This window comes from Nannospalax galili, unplaced genomic scaffold (genome assembly GCF_000622305.1).
Source record: "Nannospalax galili isolate Female #2095 unplaced genomic scaffold, S.galili_v1.0 scaffold682, whole genome shotgun sequence".
Classification (NCBI taxonomy): domain Eukaryota; kingdom Metazoa; phylum Chordata; class Mammalia; order Rodentia; family Spalacidae; genus Nannospalax; species Nannospalax galili.
This window is the reverse complement of record NW_008348076.1, coordinates 539313-551672: the sequence shown is the minus strand read 5'-3', so window position 1 is coordinate 551672 and position 12360 is coordinate 539313. Positions and strand designations below refer to the sequence as shown.

The window sequence follows — 12360 nt, the reverse complement described above, 5'->3', positions numbered from 1 at the left end:
TAAGCTTTATACCACAGGGGATATTTCAAATAAGCTACTTAATGTTGGATTTCTCATCCATAAGTCAGTATCAGCAGTGGTAGGGAAAGTCCAAACTCCAGAGATACTGGAGAAAGCAAAACATACCACTCCCAGCTCTTTCTTCTCCATTACCCTCAAGTATCTAGCACAAACCATGTTAGCCGGCCTTTAAGTCCTCCTAGTTGTAGTTTTTCAGGGGTCTTAATGCCTTTGTTTTCTTATCACCAGCCTCAATGAAAACAGGAAAATCATTTCTCAGCTAGAACCTATCTTTTAAAAAAAATCAAAGTGCCACCTCGCAAAAGTCGGCACAGAAATGTTTTTGTTTGGTCTTTTTGAGACAGGGTCTCCCTATAGCCCCAGCTGTCCTGGAACTCACTATGTAGACCAGGCTGGCCTTGAACTCACAAAGATTCACCTGCCTATGCCTCCCAAGTGCTGGGATTAAAGGTGTGCGCCACCACCCCCCCGCCAGAAATAACCTTTTTAAACTGCTGGAGAATTGGGAAAAGAGAAGCCAGATTAGTCTTGTTTGTTTCAGTACTTGGATCTGGACCAAAGGACCCCAACAAACCTGAAAAAACTATCCTTTTTCCTAGTTGCATTTTCTCTTTGCTAGAGGAAAGATGAGTTTGTGAAGCTTCCTTGGGTACAAGTCTTGACCCATGTAAAGTCCTTGTGACTTTGATCTGTGGCCTACCAGCCATTGGTTAGCAGTCTGTCACACTGTACCGTATTTGTTGCATGTATCCTTCTTCAAATTATAAAAGACTGTATATAATGTCTCCATTCCCTGAAGAATGTTAGTTTTCTGTAATAGGAATCTTTGAAAGGCATTGATCCCATTCAGCTTACATGATTTGCTGGTTGACTTTTGAACTGAATAGTCCATTCATTTGGAGCAGAGCTCAGCTTCTCCCTCTCTGCTATTGCTGTTGCTCTTTTCATAATAACAGCACTAAGGATCTAAAGCTCTTGGTCCTAATTTATTCCTAAATTCTTGGGTAACCTTGAGCAACTGACTTAAAACAGATGCTTACTCTTTAAAAAAAAAAAAAATGCAAATAAGAGCTGGAGAGATGACTCAGCACTTAATGCTATTCCAGAGGACCCCAGGTTCAGTTCCCAGCACCCACATGGCAGCAAACAACAGTCCATAATCCCAAAGGCCTCTGTGTATGTGTATGTGTTGCACCTATATACATGGAGACAAAACACTCACACATAAAATAAAAACTTTTAATGTAAACAAATGCATGTCATCTAAAATTTACTCTTTTTTTAAAACTTATTTCCTATCTCTATTATACAATCTATGATTTAATAAGACACACATGTAAGTAATCTCGGTGGTGTATCTGTTTAAAGACAAAACTTCTGTTTAAGAGCCAGAATCACACAAAATAAGAAAACAAATTTTAGCAGTTTCCATACATTGGGACCCACTAATTGTATGCGAAATAAATATTCATCTTTGCAATACTTAGGAATTGCTTACCAACCACATTACAGTTACCGGCCAGATTATACAGTAAAGCTTAACCCTTTTTAGGAATGAATTTTAATTCTTAAAATTTGTCTTTTTCTAGCCATGCATGGTGGCACATGCCTTTAATTCCAGCACTCAGGAGGCAGAGGCAGGTAGATCCCTTGAGATTTAAGGCCAGCTTGGTCTACATCAAAAGTTCTAGGCCAGCTTGGGCTATAGGGAGACTGTCAAAACTTTAAAATTAGTAAATTTGTCAGGCATGGTGGCACATGCCTTTAATCCCAGCACTTGGGAGGCAGAGGCATGTGGATCTTTGTGAGTTTGAGGCCAGCCTGGTCTACATAGAGAATTCCAGAACAGCTGGGGCTACAGGGAAACCCTGTCTCAAAAAGACAAAAAAAAAAAAAAAAAGTAAATTTGTGTTTTGTGTGCCTGTGGAAGCCAGAGGAGAGCATTGAGTTCCATGGAACTGGAGTTGTGAGTCACTTGGTGTGGGTGCTGAAAACCAAACTCAGGTCTTCTGGAAGAGTAGCAAATGCTCTTGACCTCTAAGCTCAACATGTAGTTTGGTTATCTATTAGTTTATCCAGTAATTGTCCCCTGGCAATTATTCCCATCTTGTTCTGTAAGGTTTGTTTAATCTTTGTTAGCTCTCAGTGGTAGATGGTAAAGATGATAAAGCTGTTAATTTTAAAGCATATTTGTGGAGTGTTGTCTTCCTCTAGCACAAACCTGTACAATCTAAATCACTAATATTTCAATTGTAACTAAAAGTTGTGGAAGTCCCCAGTTACTTGAGTGCTTAACCATTTGTGCTTCTTTCCCTACTTTAGTCGGCTATGTCCAAAAACTGCATCAAACTTTTGTGTGAAGATCCCGTTTTCGCAGAATATATTAAATGTATCCTAATGGATGAAAGAACTTTTCTCAATAACAATATTGTCTACACATTCATGACACATTTCCTTCTAAAGGTATGTATGTAGTACTTCTGAAACATGCCATTTCTGGTTAATAAATGCATTTTTTCATTATGTTGGTCTTGGATGTCTGATGTCTTCAGATTTTGTGTGTGTGTGTGTGTGTGTGTGTGTGTGTGTGTGTGTGTGTGTTCTTCTTTTCCAGGTTCAAAGTCAAGTGTTTTCAGAAGCAAACTGTGCCAATTTGATTAGCACCCTTATTACAAACTTGATAAATCAGTATCAAAACTTACAATCTGATTTCACCAACCGAGTTGAAATTTCCAAAGCCAGTGCATCTTTAAATGGGGTAAGAACTGCGCCAAGGTTTCAAAATTTACCCTAAATCAACTCTTTATTGGCCTCTGTAGAACTATCATGACTTTAAATTAAATTCTTAAAATATGATGGGGGAAAAATATTTTCAAGTAAGTGTTTGCTGTGCTATGTAATCATACAACACACACTTCTATTATTTAGAACACATGATCTAGCAGCATTAAATATGTTGAGGGCAATAGGACTATTAAGAGCTGGGTATGGTGGCATATACCTGCAATTTCAGCACTTATAAGTATTGTGATATGTGTATAATTGTGGTTCCTAAATAACCAGAACAAACTAATGCTCTACTGATTTATAAAGACAGTTAAAACTATATGAAGGCAGTTTAAACTAGGAACTGGTTGATTTATGTAGATTCTGTGACAGCCATAAAAACATGCCAGATATCATTCAGCATCAGCAATAGCCTCCTAAGGAAAAAGATGTTTACAAGCCACAACACATTTCCAAGCTAAGGAAGACCATGACATTCACCAGAATTTAGCTTGAGAAACTGACTTCTGTAAAATAAAACCTAAACTTATAATGAATCAATGAAGCTTTGGTTTTCAAATTACTATATAAGTCTGCCTCAGTTACATTACTTGTTTTTTTGTTTTATTTTCGTTTTCCAAATGAAAATAGTCTGGCCTACTTTGGCATAAGCATAAAGTAATGGTACTAATAACTCAACTGATGGAATACTGTGACATCCAAATTCTGGTTTTAGCATTTTTTCCACATTGCCAGAGAAACCAGAATGGAGTCCCAGGAAAGGAAAGATCTTTTAAATGTGGATAGCTGTGTCCAAATTTTTCTGTAGGAATTAAACTCTTCCTGTCTGGGTTTTTATAGGATCTGAGGGCACTTGCTTTGCTCCTGTCAGTACACACTCCCAAACAATTAAACCCAGCTCTGATCCCAACTCTGCAAGAGCTTTTAAGCAAGTGTAGGACTTGTCTGCAACAGAGAAACTCACTCCAAGAGCAAGAAGCCAAAGAAAGAAAAACTAAAGGTTAGCTTTTGTCAACTGACTTAATCAATGCCTTGGGTTGGGATGGAAGGAGGGATATACTTGTGTGCTTTTATACTCTGTTGAGCTTCTTAAATATAAATGCTAAGAAGAGCTGGAGATAATACAGCACTCTCACATGTGCAAGGCCTTGGGTTTGATCTCCAGGACTTAAAAAAAAAACAAAAACTGCTGAGCCATCTCTCTTTAATTTTTTTTTTTTTTAAGAACATTGGCTGCTCTTGCTGAGGACCCTGCTTTGATTCCCCCAGTATCCACGTAGCAGCTAACAACAGACCATCTGTAACTCCAGCTCCAGGGGATCCGACACCCTTTCTGTCCTCCACAGACATTGCACAACACAGGTGCACTTAACATATATGAAGACAAAATACTCATACACATAAAACTAATAATTTTTTTTTAAACAAAATTGGCCTCCCCACAACCACCCTCAGTGTGATTTTAGTGCCCCTCCCCTTCGGAGTTTGTTTTAATGTTTTTCTCTTTTTCACAGATGATGAAGGGGCAACTCCTGTTAAAAGGCGGCGCGTGAGCAGTGATGAGGAGCACACTGTAGATAGCTGCATCAGCGACATAAAAGCAGATAACAGGGAGGTCCTGACCCCCACTAGCACTTCAGACAATGAGACAAGAGACTCCTCGATTATTGATCCAGGGACCGAGCAAGATCTTCCTTCCCCTGAAAATAGTTGTGTTAAAGAATATCGAATGGAAGTTCCATCTTCGTTTTCAGAAGACATATCAAATGCCAGGTCACAGCAAGCAGAAGAACAGTCCAACAGTGGCAGATTGGATGACTGTAAAGACCTCCACTGCGCCAAGGATTCTACCCTGGCTGAAGAATCTGAATTTCCTTCTACTTCCATCTCTGCAGTTCTGTCTGACCTAGCAGATTTGAGAAGCTGTGATGGTCAAGCTTTGACCTCCCAGGACCCTGAGGCTGCTTTGTCACTCAGTTGTGGCCATTCCAGAGGCCTCTTTAGTCACATGCAGCAACATGACATTTTAGATACCCTCTGTAGGACCATTGAGTCTACAATCCATGTGGTCACAAGGATATCTGGCAAAGGAAACCAGGCTGCTTCTTGACATTAGATGGAGCATGTCTACTTTTAAGTGCCCCTCCCCAATGCCGTTTGTATAAGTTTTGCTTATTTGTTTTTGTGCTTCAGTTTGTCCAGTGCTCTCTGCTTGAATGGCAAGATAGATTTATAGGCTAAATTCTTGGTCAGGCAGAACTCCAGATTGGAAAAAAAAAAAAAAAAAACCCTTGCATCTTCTGTATACTTTCTAAAGGGCAATCAGATAATGGATATGTTTTATGTAATTAAGAGTTCACTGTAGTGGCTTTCATTTAATATGGCTTTCTGGAAAAAACAGGGTTCTCTGGCCCTGTACAATGTAATTTAAACTTACAGCATTTTTACTGTGTATAATATGGTGTCCTCTGTGCCAGTTTTGTACCTTAAAATAAGAGGCAGATTGCCTCCAATCGCTGTGGTTCTTATTATCAAAATTAAGTTTACTTGTATACGGAACAACCACAAGAAATTTGATTCTGTAAAGAATCCTCTTTAGCTGTGGCCTGGCAGTATATAAATGGTGCTTTATTTAACAGAATACCTGTGGAGGAAATAAAGCACACTTGATGTAAAAATAATTGTTTTATTTTTATTGACATGACTGACTGCTATTCTGTGCACTTAATTAAACTGATTGTGATGACCTTTCATTTGTTGCTTCAGTCTTCTCAGAGAAAGTAGTGCGGAACTGCATGGAGGAAGCATTTATCCATTTTATTCTGTTTCAGAAGGCATCCTAGTGGCAGTTCAAAAGTAACTTACCACGTAGATGTCTCAAGCATCTCCATCCCAAAGTGTAACTGCTTGCAGGGCCAACCAAGAAGAGCCAGAAGAAGCGTGAACAGAATACAGCCCTCACTTCCACATGCTTTGGAGTGCAGCATGCCACTGTCTGAGCTACATACTTGAACTACACCTTTGAAACTCTGAAGTAAAATAAAGGAATAGTATAACATGCTATTTGTCTTCTCAAACTTAGGTCAACTACAGCTATGAAAGTAAACTTACTAAGACAGCATGGGAAACTTCAACTCTGTACACGACTTCATCTACTTTCTGGAGGAACGAACTTATATGAAGGTAAGAATAATAACTAATTCCAATGCAAAGTCTGTAATACATCAAACAGTGCTTTTAGATTCTGTACTTTCACGTCATCCAATATAAAATAAATTACAGTGATGGGGGGAAAAGAACGTTTTTAAGAAGAGATAAAAATGACACTTCTCTGCTTACAAAAGGTAATAATACCCTTATAAAACCTAACTAATTCAAGCATTTAGGGTGGTGAGCTGAAGTAAACCTTTTATCTCTTCAAAATGCTGCTTCTGCCAACAGAATTTTGTATTCTCTTCTTTACAGACAGGAACTCCTTTACAGTCCAATTGTAATTCAGTTTGCCCTGGAGTAGGCACAAAATTCAGTGCAACTGTTGCATAATGTTCTGGAAAAACATAGGAGCCTTATTATTGCATCAGGAGGAAGAAAATTTATCCATACCAACTTTAGTTTCTCATACATACACATATATATATAAAATATCATATGACATACCTTCCGGCCAGTTCCTACATCTCCATTTCATGATGATCTTTCTGTTTGTTAACTGAAAACAAGAGGGAAATTCCTCTTAAACATTTTTTTAAACTTGTACAATACAATAAAAGAAACTAATTTCAGTTTACTAGAATCAGTGATTATACGGGCCTGTCTTCTGATTTACATGTTAACATTAACAATCATCTGTACAGTTATAGAGCTGATCTCCAGGAGAGGCAACTGAATTCTGACAACATGAACCCTAATGACTTCAAGTAGCAGATCTAGAAGAGCTTTCAGTATTCAACTGCACGTTCTAGCACAAACAAATGGGAGGGTGAGGGGGTTAAGTCTGTTCTTCTAAAATTATAAGCATTTACGTCACTTGTAGGAACATAAAATAACATTTTTCATTTGTTCTACAATGAACTTTATAAAGGATTTGAATCTAAACTCAAAGATCTAAAGCAACTTAAAAATAACATGAGCAAAAAAAAAAGTAACATTAGCCAAGGGAGAGTTAGTTCCTAGAGTTAGGTCACTGCCCGGGCCGTGTGGTTACTTACCAGTTCTACATACTCTCCAGTGATGTTCCCATCAAACATCTGGAATTTCCCTCCCTTTTCAGCTTCTAATACAGCAGGAGATTTGGAAAACTTTTGCACCAACTAGCCAAACAAAACAGACATTTTACTCCAGCGCATGTATTTGTGTGTGTGTTGATCATACCTAAGGCCTTGCCTTGAGCATGGCCAGGTAAAAATTTCACCAGCCCTATCATTTGGGTACAAAAGTTTTCACTTTATAGAGGAAGAAAATTCATGTATCCCCCCCGCCCCCCAACTGCTGGCACAGTCCCCCAGAAGTGTCCATAGTTATCTCATCACTCAGAAGTCATCTTTTGCTTATCACCAGTATCCCCCAAGCACTTTAATCAAAACAGCCTCTTGTTCTTCATGGCATCTCCGAATGTTATCACTTGGGTGGGATACTAGCTTACGAATTTACTTACATCTTTCACAGTGAAAATACTGTATAGCTGATCTACTGTTGTGTCAAATAGTTCTGTTAAGTGCAGAGCCACAGTGGGAATCCTTACACCCAATGCCACTGGAGATGAAGCCTGAGAGGTTCAAGAGGATGGTAAGCATACAAAAAAAAAAAAAAAGATACTGGAATTCAGAGGTCAACCTCAGTAGAAAAGTTTCCCAAGTTTCATACTACCTCCTCTACACTCAGATGAAAACAGCATGAAAAGTATTTTGATGTCTTTGTTTCGTCAGTGCCTGGCCTTTACTTTCAAAACAGAGGTCAGTCTTCTATGAGCTCTTCACCTCCATTCCATTCCCAGGCTATGGCTAAGCATCTTAGTCCTAGTTGAACATGCATACAGGGCCCGAGAACATCATGCTAGGACAAAAGATGACTATACTTAGAATGTCAACTCCATGTACATATTCCTGTTCCCCAGTTCTAAAGTCAGGTTTTAAAATCTTCCCCAAGTTGAGAGACCATTCTTCTACTGTGTTTATGTGAGCCTCAAAGTTACCTGGTTTTGCCAGGTATGATGGTTCACACCTTTAATCCCAGCACCCAGGAGGCTGACGCAAGAGGATCATCATGAGCCTAAGGTCAGCCAGGGCTAAAGTGAGATCCTGCCTCAAAAAGAAAAAAACTACCTGTTTTGTATTCTTGCCTACCAACCAATGATTTAGAACAGTGTATTTTCAAACACAAAGGCCTGTTCACATGTTCTCTTCCATTCAGAATGGAAGGTAAGGAGCTGGAGAGATGGCTCAGCAGTTAAGAGCACTGACTACTCTTACAGAGGACCTGGGTTCAAATCCCAGCATCCACATGGCAACTAATAACTGTCCATCCATAACTGCAGTTCCAGGGTATCCAGTGCCCTCTTCTGGCCTCCATGGGCATTGCACGACACAGGTGAATTTACATGTATGCAAGCAATACTCATACACAAAATATTTTTTTAAAGAGTGGAAGGTAGAACCACTGGGCATGGTGGCGCACACCTGTAGTCCCAGCACTTGGGAGGCAGAAGCAGGTGGATCTCTGTGAGTTCAAGGCCAGCCTGGTCTACATAGTGAGTTCCAGGACAGCTGGGGCTACAGGGAGACCGTGTCTCAAAAAGACAAAAAGAAAAAAAAAAGAGTGGAAGGTAGAGTGTGCTTCACTCAACACTACAAAAATATTTTGTCATTTCCACAAAATGACGGGAATAAACACTATGAATTAACACCCTTTTCTCAACTATATCCACAGTTCATCATTGGTCAGTTACTCATGAACTCAGCAATGCTGACATCAAAAGGTTGGATGGAAACTTAAGCACTTCCTTTTTCCCCCCTCACTACACTTTGGTCAAAAGGTCATACTTGCAAAGTATTTTCACCCAGTTTCCTTTCAATAGTCAACTCCTGGGTTGCCACAGCTTTTGTTGGTAAAATCATTCCTGTAGTAAATTCTACAAAGAAACAAAAATTATTTTATTAAAAATTATTTCCTTTTAAACAGAAAACCCAAATTTTTTTTTTAAACTGGAATTTACAAAAAGAATTCTAAGAGCATTTTGAGGATTTCAAGACTACTACATGTTTTTACATATAAAATGATTAATAGCAAAGACTTTCATTCTTTTTTCAAATGCCTCACTTTGTTCTGTCAATAATCCAAAGTTTTCAAAGGTCTTTTCTAAATAAATGACTATTGTACATGACTAATTAGTAATAGCTCTGTGGTTCTCAGCTACTGTCAAAACCAGACCTGTCTCTCTTCACCACCCCTCACAAAACCTAGTCTCAGTCTTCATGCCTGTGAGGGTCCCATGAGAAGAACTGTGAACCCAAAACTATGCCAACACCTGGACACTCCATGAACAGGCACCAAGGATGAGCAGCAGAGAAAACCCTTTGGGCCATTCTGCCTTGCTGTCACCTCTTAATTCAGGGAAATGACAACAGCCTCATTCCATGCAGTAGAGGGATTATCTTAAGAGTATCTCAACTATACCTGTAACACCTGTGCTCACTTTCATTCAGACATTCATTCACTCAACAAAGATTTATTAAGCACCTACTATGTGCTGGAGATACAGCAGTGAACAAGACAGACACCTTCAATGCCCTCATGGAGCTTATGGTCTAGCAAGGAAGACAGACATTAAACAAGTAATTACTCAAAAAACTATTTTCATTCCAGAAAACTTTTTTGAGACAGGGTCAGGGTCTTATTCTTTAGCCTAAACGCGCCCCAAACTATCAATTTCTGCTTCTGCCTCCTGAGTGCTGGGATTGCAAGCAAGTACAACCATGCCAAGCTCAGAAAACTTGACTGACAATTTGGCAAACTGAATCATGCAGGGTATGGTACTGACAATTATTATGGTCGTACCCACAACTAGCTTCCAATATCCATGCTACAACTTACACTGCTGTTGAAAATAATGTTTTAGGAGCCTGACCTGGGAATCCAGACCACAGTGTAGAGTGTAACTTGGGTAAATAGAAAGGGAACCCTCTGGTTCACAAGGGATGCCTTCTTTACCCGTCTTAAGTGCCTTCAGGTACTCTCCAAGGGCCTCTCTGACCTTGGCGGTGCCTGTAGTTTTCATAAGATCCTTCAGTATATCCCCATCTCCTTTCTTTTTATTCACGTTCACCTACAAATCAGAGAAATAAAAACCTAAGAAAAATCTGGTTGAATGTATCCTTATAAAACTGGACCCTATGGACAAATGAAAGTAAGTGACAGAAAAGTGGGCAAGAGATGTGATTAGTCTTCAGAGTCGCAGAGTTTTTAAAGATACAACTGGCAGCCAAACACTGAATGGACATCATAAAATATAAACCACTTAATTTGCACTTGAAATTGTACATGGAAGCATAGGAGTTATACTGCTGCTGGCTTTATCTAGAAGTGGTCCAGTATGACAGCCACTAGCCACCTGTGGCTGAGCATGTGAAAACTAGGTTGGTCTGAACTGTGCTATAAATATTAATACACCAGATTCCAAAGACTTACTACAAAAAAAGACTAATAATTTATTAATTATGGGTTAAAGTCATATTTTGCTATACTGGATTAACAAAAAAATTTAATTATCTAGTTTTTAATATGGTTACTAGAAAAATTTTAATTGTATATGCTGCTTGTACATACGTTGAACAGTCCTCATCTACAACCTCAAAGTCACTCTTCAGGAAAGTCAAGCTCCTTTATAGCCTGGCCTTGAGCTATACTCCTGGCAGACAGAAAAATCAGCTGAGAGAAAGAATGGAAGGAAGAGTCGGGGACAGGGAAGCACCCAGAGGCGTCTGATAGTCTCATCCCAAAAGAGATCTTGGTCTGAAAGCACTTGAGGTCCCAATGCTTATTGCCAAGCTGGGCTTCATTGGATTCTGGAGTTTGCATCATAATGCAAAGGATAAATCTTTAAAAGATCAGGTTAATATGCCACTGGAAAGCTGCTTTGCTGGTGATCTATATACAGTGAAATAGCAACCCAAGTCTAAACAGCCCCATTTCTATGGCACCTCGCTAACCTTCAGTAAAGGCGAGTCTTGAGACATGCCACTCACTAGGATTGAGTTCATGTTAAACACAGACAAAAAAAAACCTTCACAAGACTTGTCTTGATTTGGAAAACAAACTGGCTATACAAATGGTCTTGCCTCTAGGGGCAGTGGCAGGGGAGTAAGCAGTTTCTGTCTCCCAAGAGGACTAGGAAAGCCTGTCCTAGGAGAGGACCAGTCAAAAGCAACAAGTCCTAACTAGCTTATAAAAAAAATCAGTGACAGCTGGAGAGAGAGTTCAGCAGTTAGGAGCACTGACTGCTCTTCCAGAAGACTTCCGATTGGTTCCCAGCAGCCACATGTTGGCTAACATCTGTAACTCCAGTTCCATGGGATCTGATGCCCTCTGTGGGCATTGCAGGACACAGGTACATTTACATACATGCAGGCAATACACTCATACACATAAACTATTTCAAAAAACACAGGTATATCCAAAGGAGAGTGCAGTTAAAAGTCTGAGAACTAGCCCTGTTAAAGGAAAACAGAGCTCTAGAAATAGATTAGGCAAGCCATGCCTGAGCACTTCATAACACATACCTTGTCACGTTTTACCTGGTGACATCCCTGAAGGATAAATTAACTCCACAGATGAGGAAGCTATTGCAGATGCAGTTACCTGCCTAGGCACACCTGGTCTTGGGGAATCTTGAGCTTTTTAGGGCTTCCTCCTTTCCCCACGCCTTGCTATACCATGTACCACATTCCCACACTACAGTGATCCTTGGCAGATAACCCCACAGTTCACAACTACCACGCTAAAACCAGATGGCCTGATGAGCAGTTTGCAAATGCCCAACATCTACAGCAGAAGCTTGACTAGAGAAAAGGAAAACTCAGATACCTCAGTATGATCTACTTCATTTTCTTCAGAAAGGCTGGGTATTTCAATCAGTCCCTTGTGCTTCGCACCAGATTCTTTAACTGTACCTAAAATGAGTAAAATGGGTCCAATTAATTGGTTTTACACAAAACTACTCTTGCTGACTTCATGGTCAGAGAACAGCCAAGACAGATGGGATTACCAACATGATACACAGGAAATCAGGCTGGCAGCCCTGGTAAAAGGAAGTTTACCACCTGTTTCCCTTTTTATCCACCAGTGCTATATGCCAGGTTAAAGACAGATGAAAGGCTATTGAGAGAAGGCTGGGAGGACAAAGGGACAATGTGCTCTGGTCATGGAAAGCTGTAGGGAGGCAAGCTATGGGAAGTCTGTGGACTTCGTGCAGTCAGATTTCTAACAGGACTAAAGTTTGAATGTCTGGAATGACAAAGTAGGCAAGAGCCCTTGCAGCTGGCCTTCTGACTACGCCTA

At 39.8% G+C, this 12360-nt stretch overlaps 2 protein-coding genes across 3 annotated transcripts in view; one reads left to right on the top strand and one right to left on the bottom strand.

Annotated features, from left to right (window-relative positions):
• The window catches only part of Usp34 (ubiquitin specific peptidase 34), a 239249-nt gene extending 234153 nt beyond the window's left edge, over positions 1-5096 (top strand). The window contains exons 78-81 of the mRNA XM_008844481.3: positions 2344-2484; positions 2636-2779; positions 3649-3808; positions 4323-5096. Coding sequence (XP_008842703.1) covers positions 2344-2484; positions 2636-2779; positions 3649-3808; positions 4323-4918 — 1041 coding nt within the window. The 3' untranslated portion in view covers positions 4919-5096. The remainder of the gene's footprint in view (positions 1-2343; positions 2485-2635; positions 2780-3648; positions 3809-4322) is intronic.
• Positions 5097-5478: 382 nt separating this feature from the next.
• Positions 5479-12360, bottom strand: part of Ahsa2p — an 11183-nt gene continuing 4301 nt past the window's right edge. For both annotated transcript variants that reach the window (XM_008844482.3, XM_008844483.3), the window contains exons 3-9: positions 11887-11972; positions 10015-10129; positions 8847-8935; positions 7463-7573; positions 7017-7118; positions 6466-6517; positions 5479-6355 (exon numbers count right to left, since the gene is read on the bottom strand). In XM_008844482.3, coding sequence (XP_008842704.1) covers positions 6183-6355; positions 6466-6517; positions 7017-7118; positions 7463-7573; positions 8847-8935; positions 10015-10129; positions 11887-11972 — 728 coding nt within the window. In that variant the 3' untranslated portion in view covers positions 5479-6182. The remainder of the gene's footprint in view (positions 6356-6465; positions 6518-7016; positions 7119-7462; positions 7574-8846; positions 8936-10014; positions 10130-11886; positions 11973-12360) is intronic.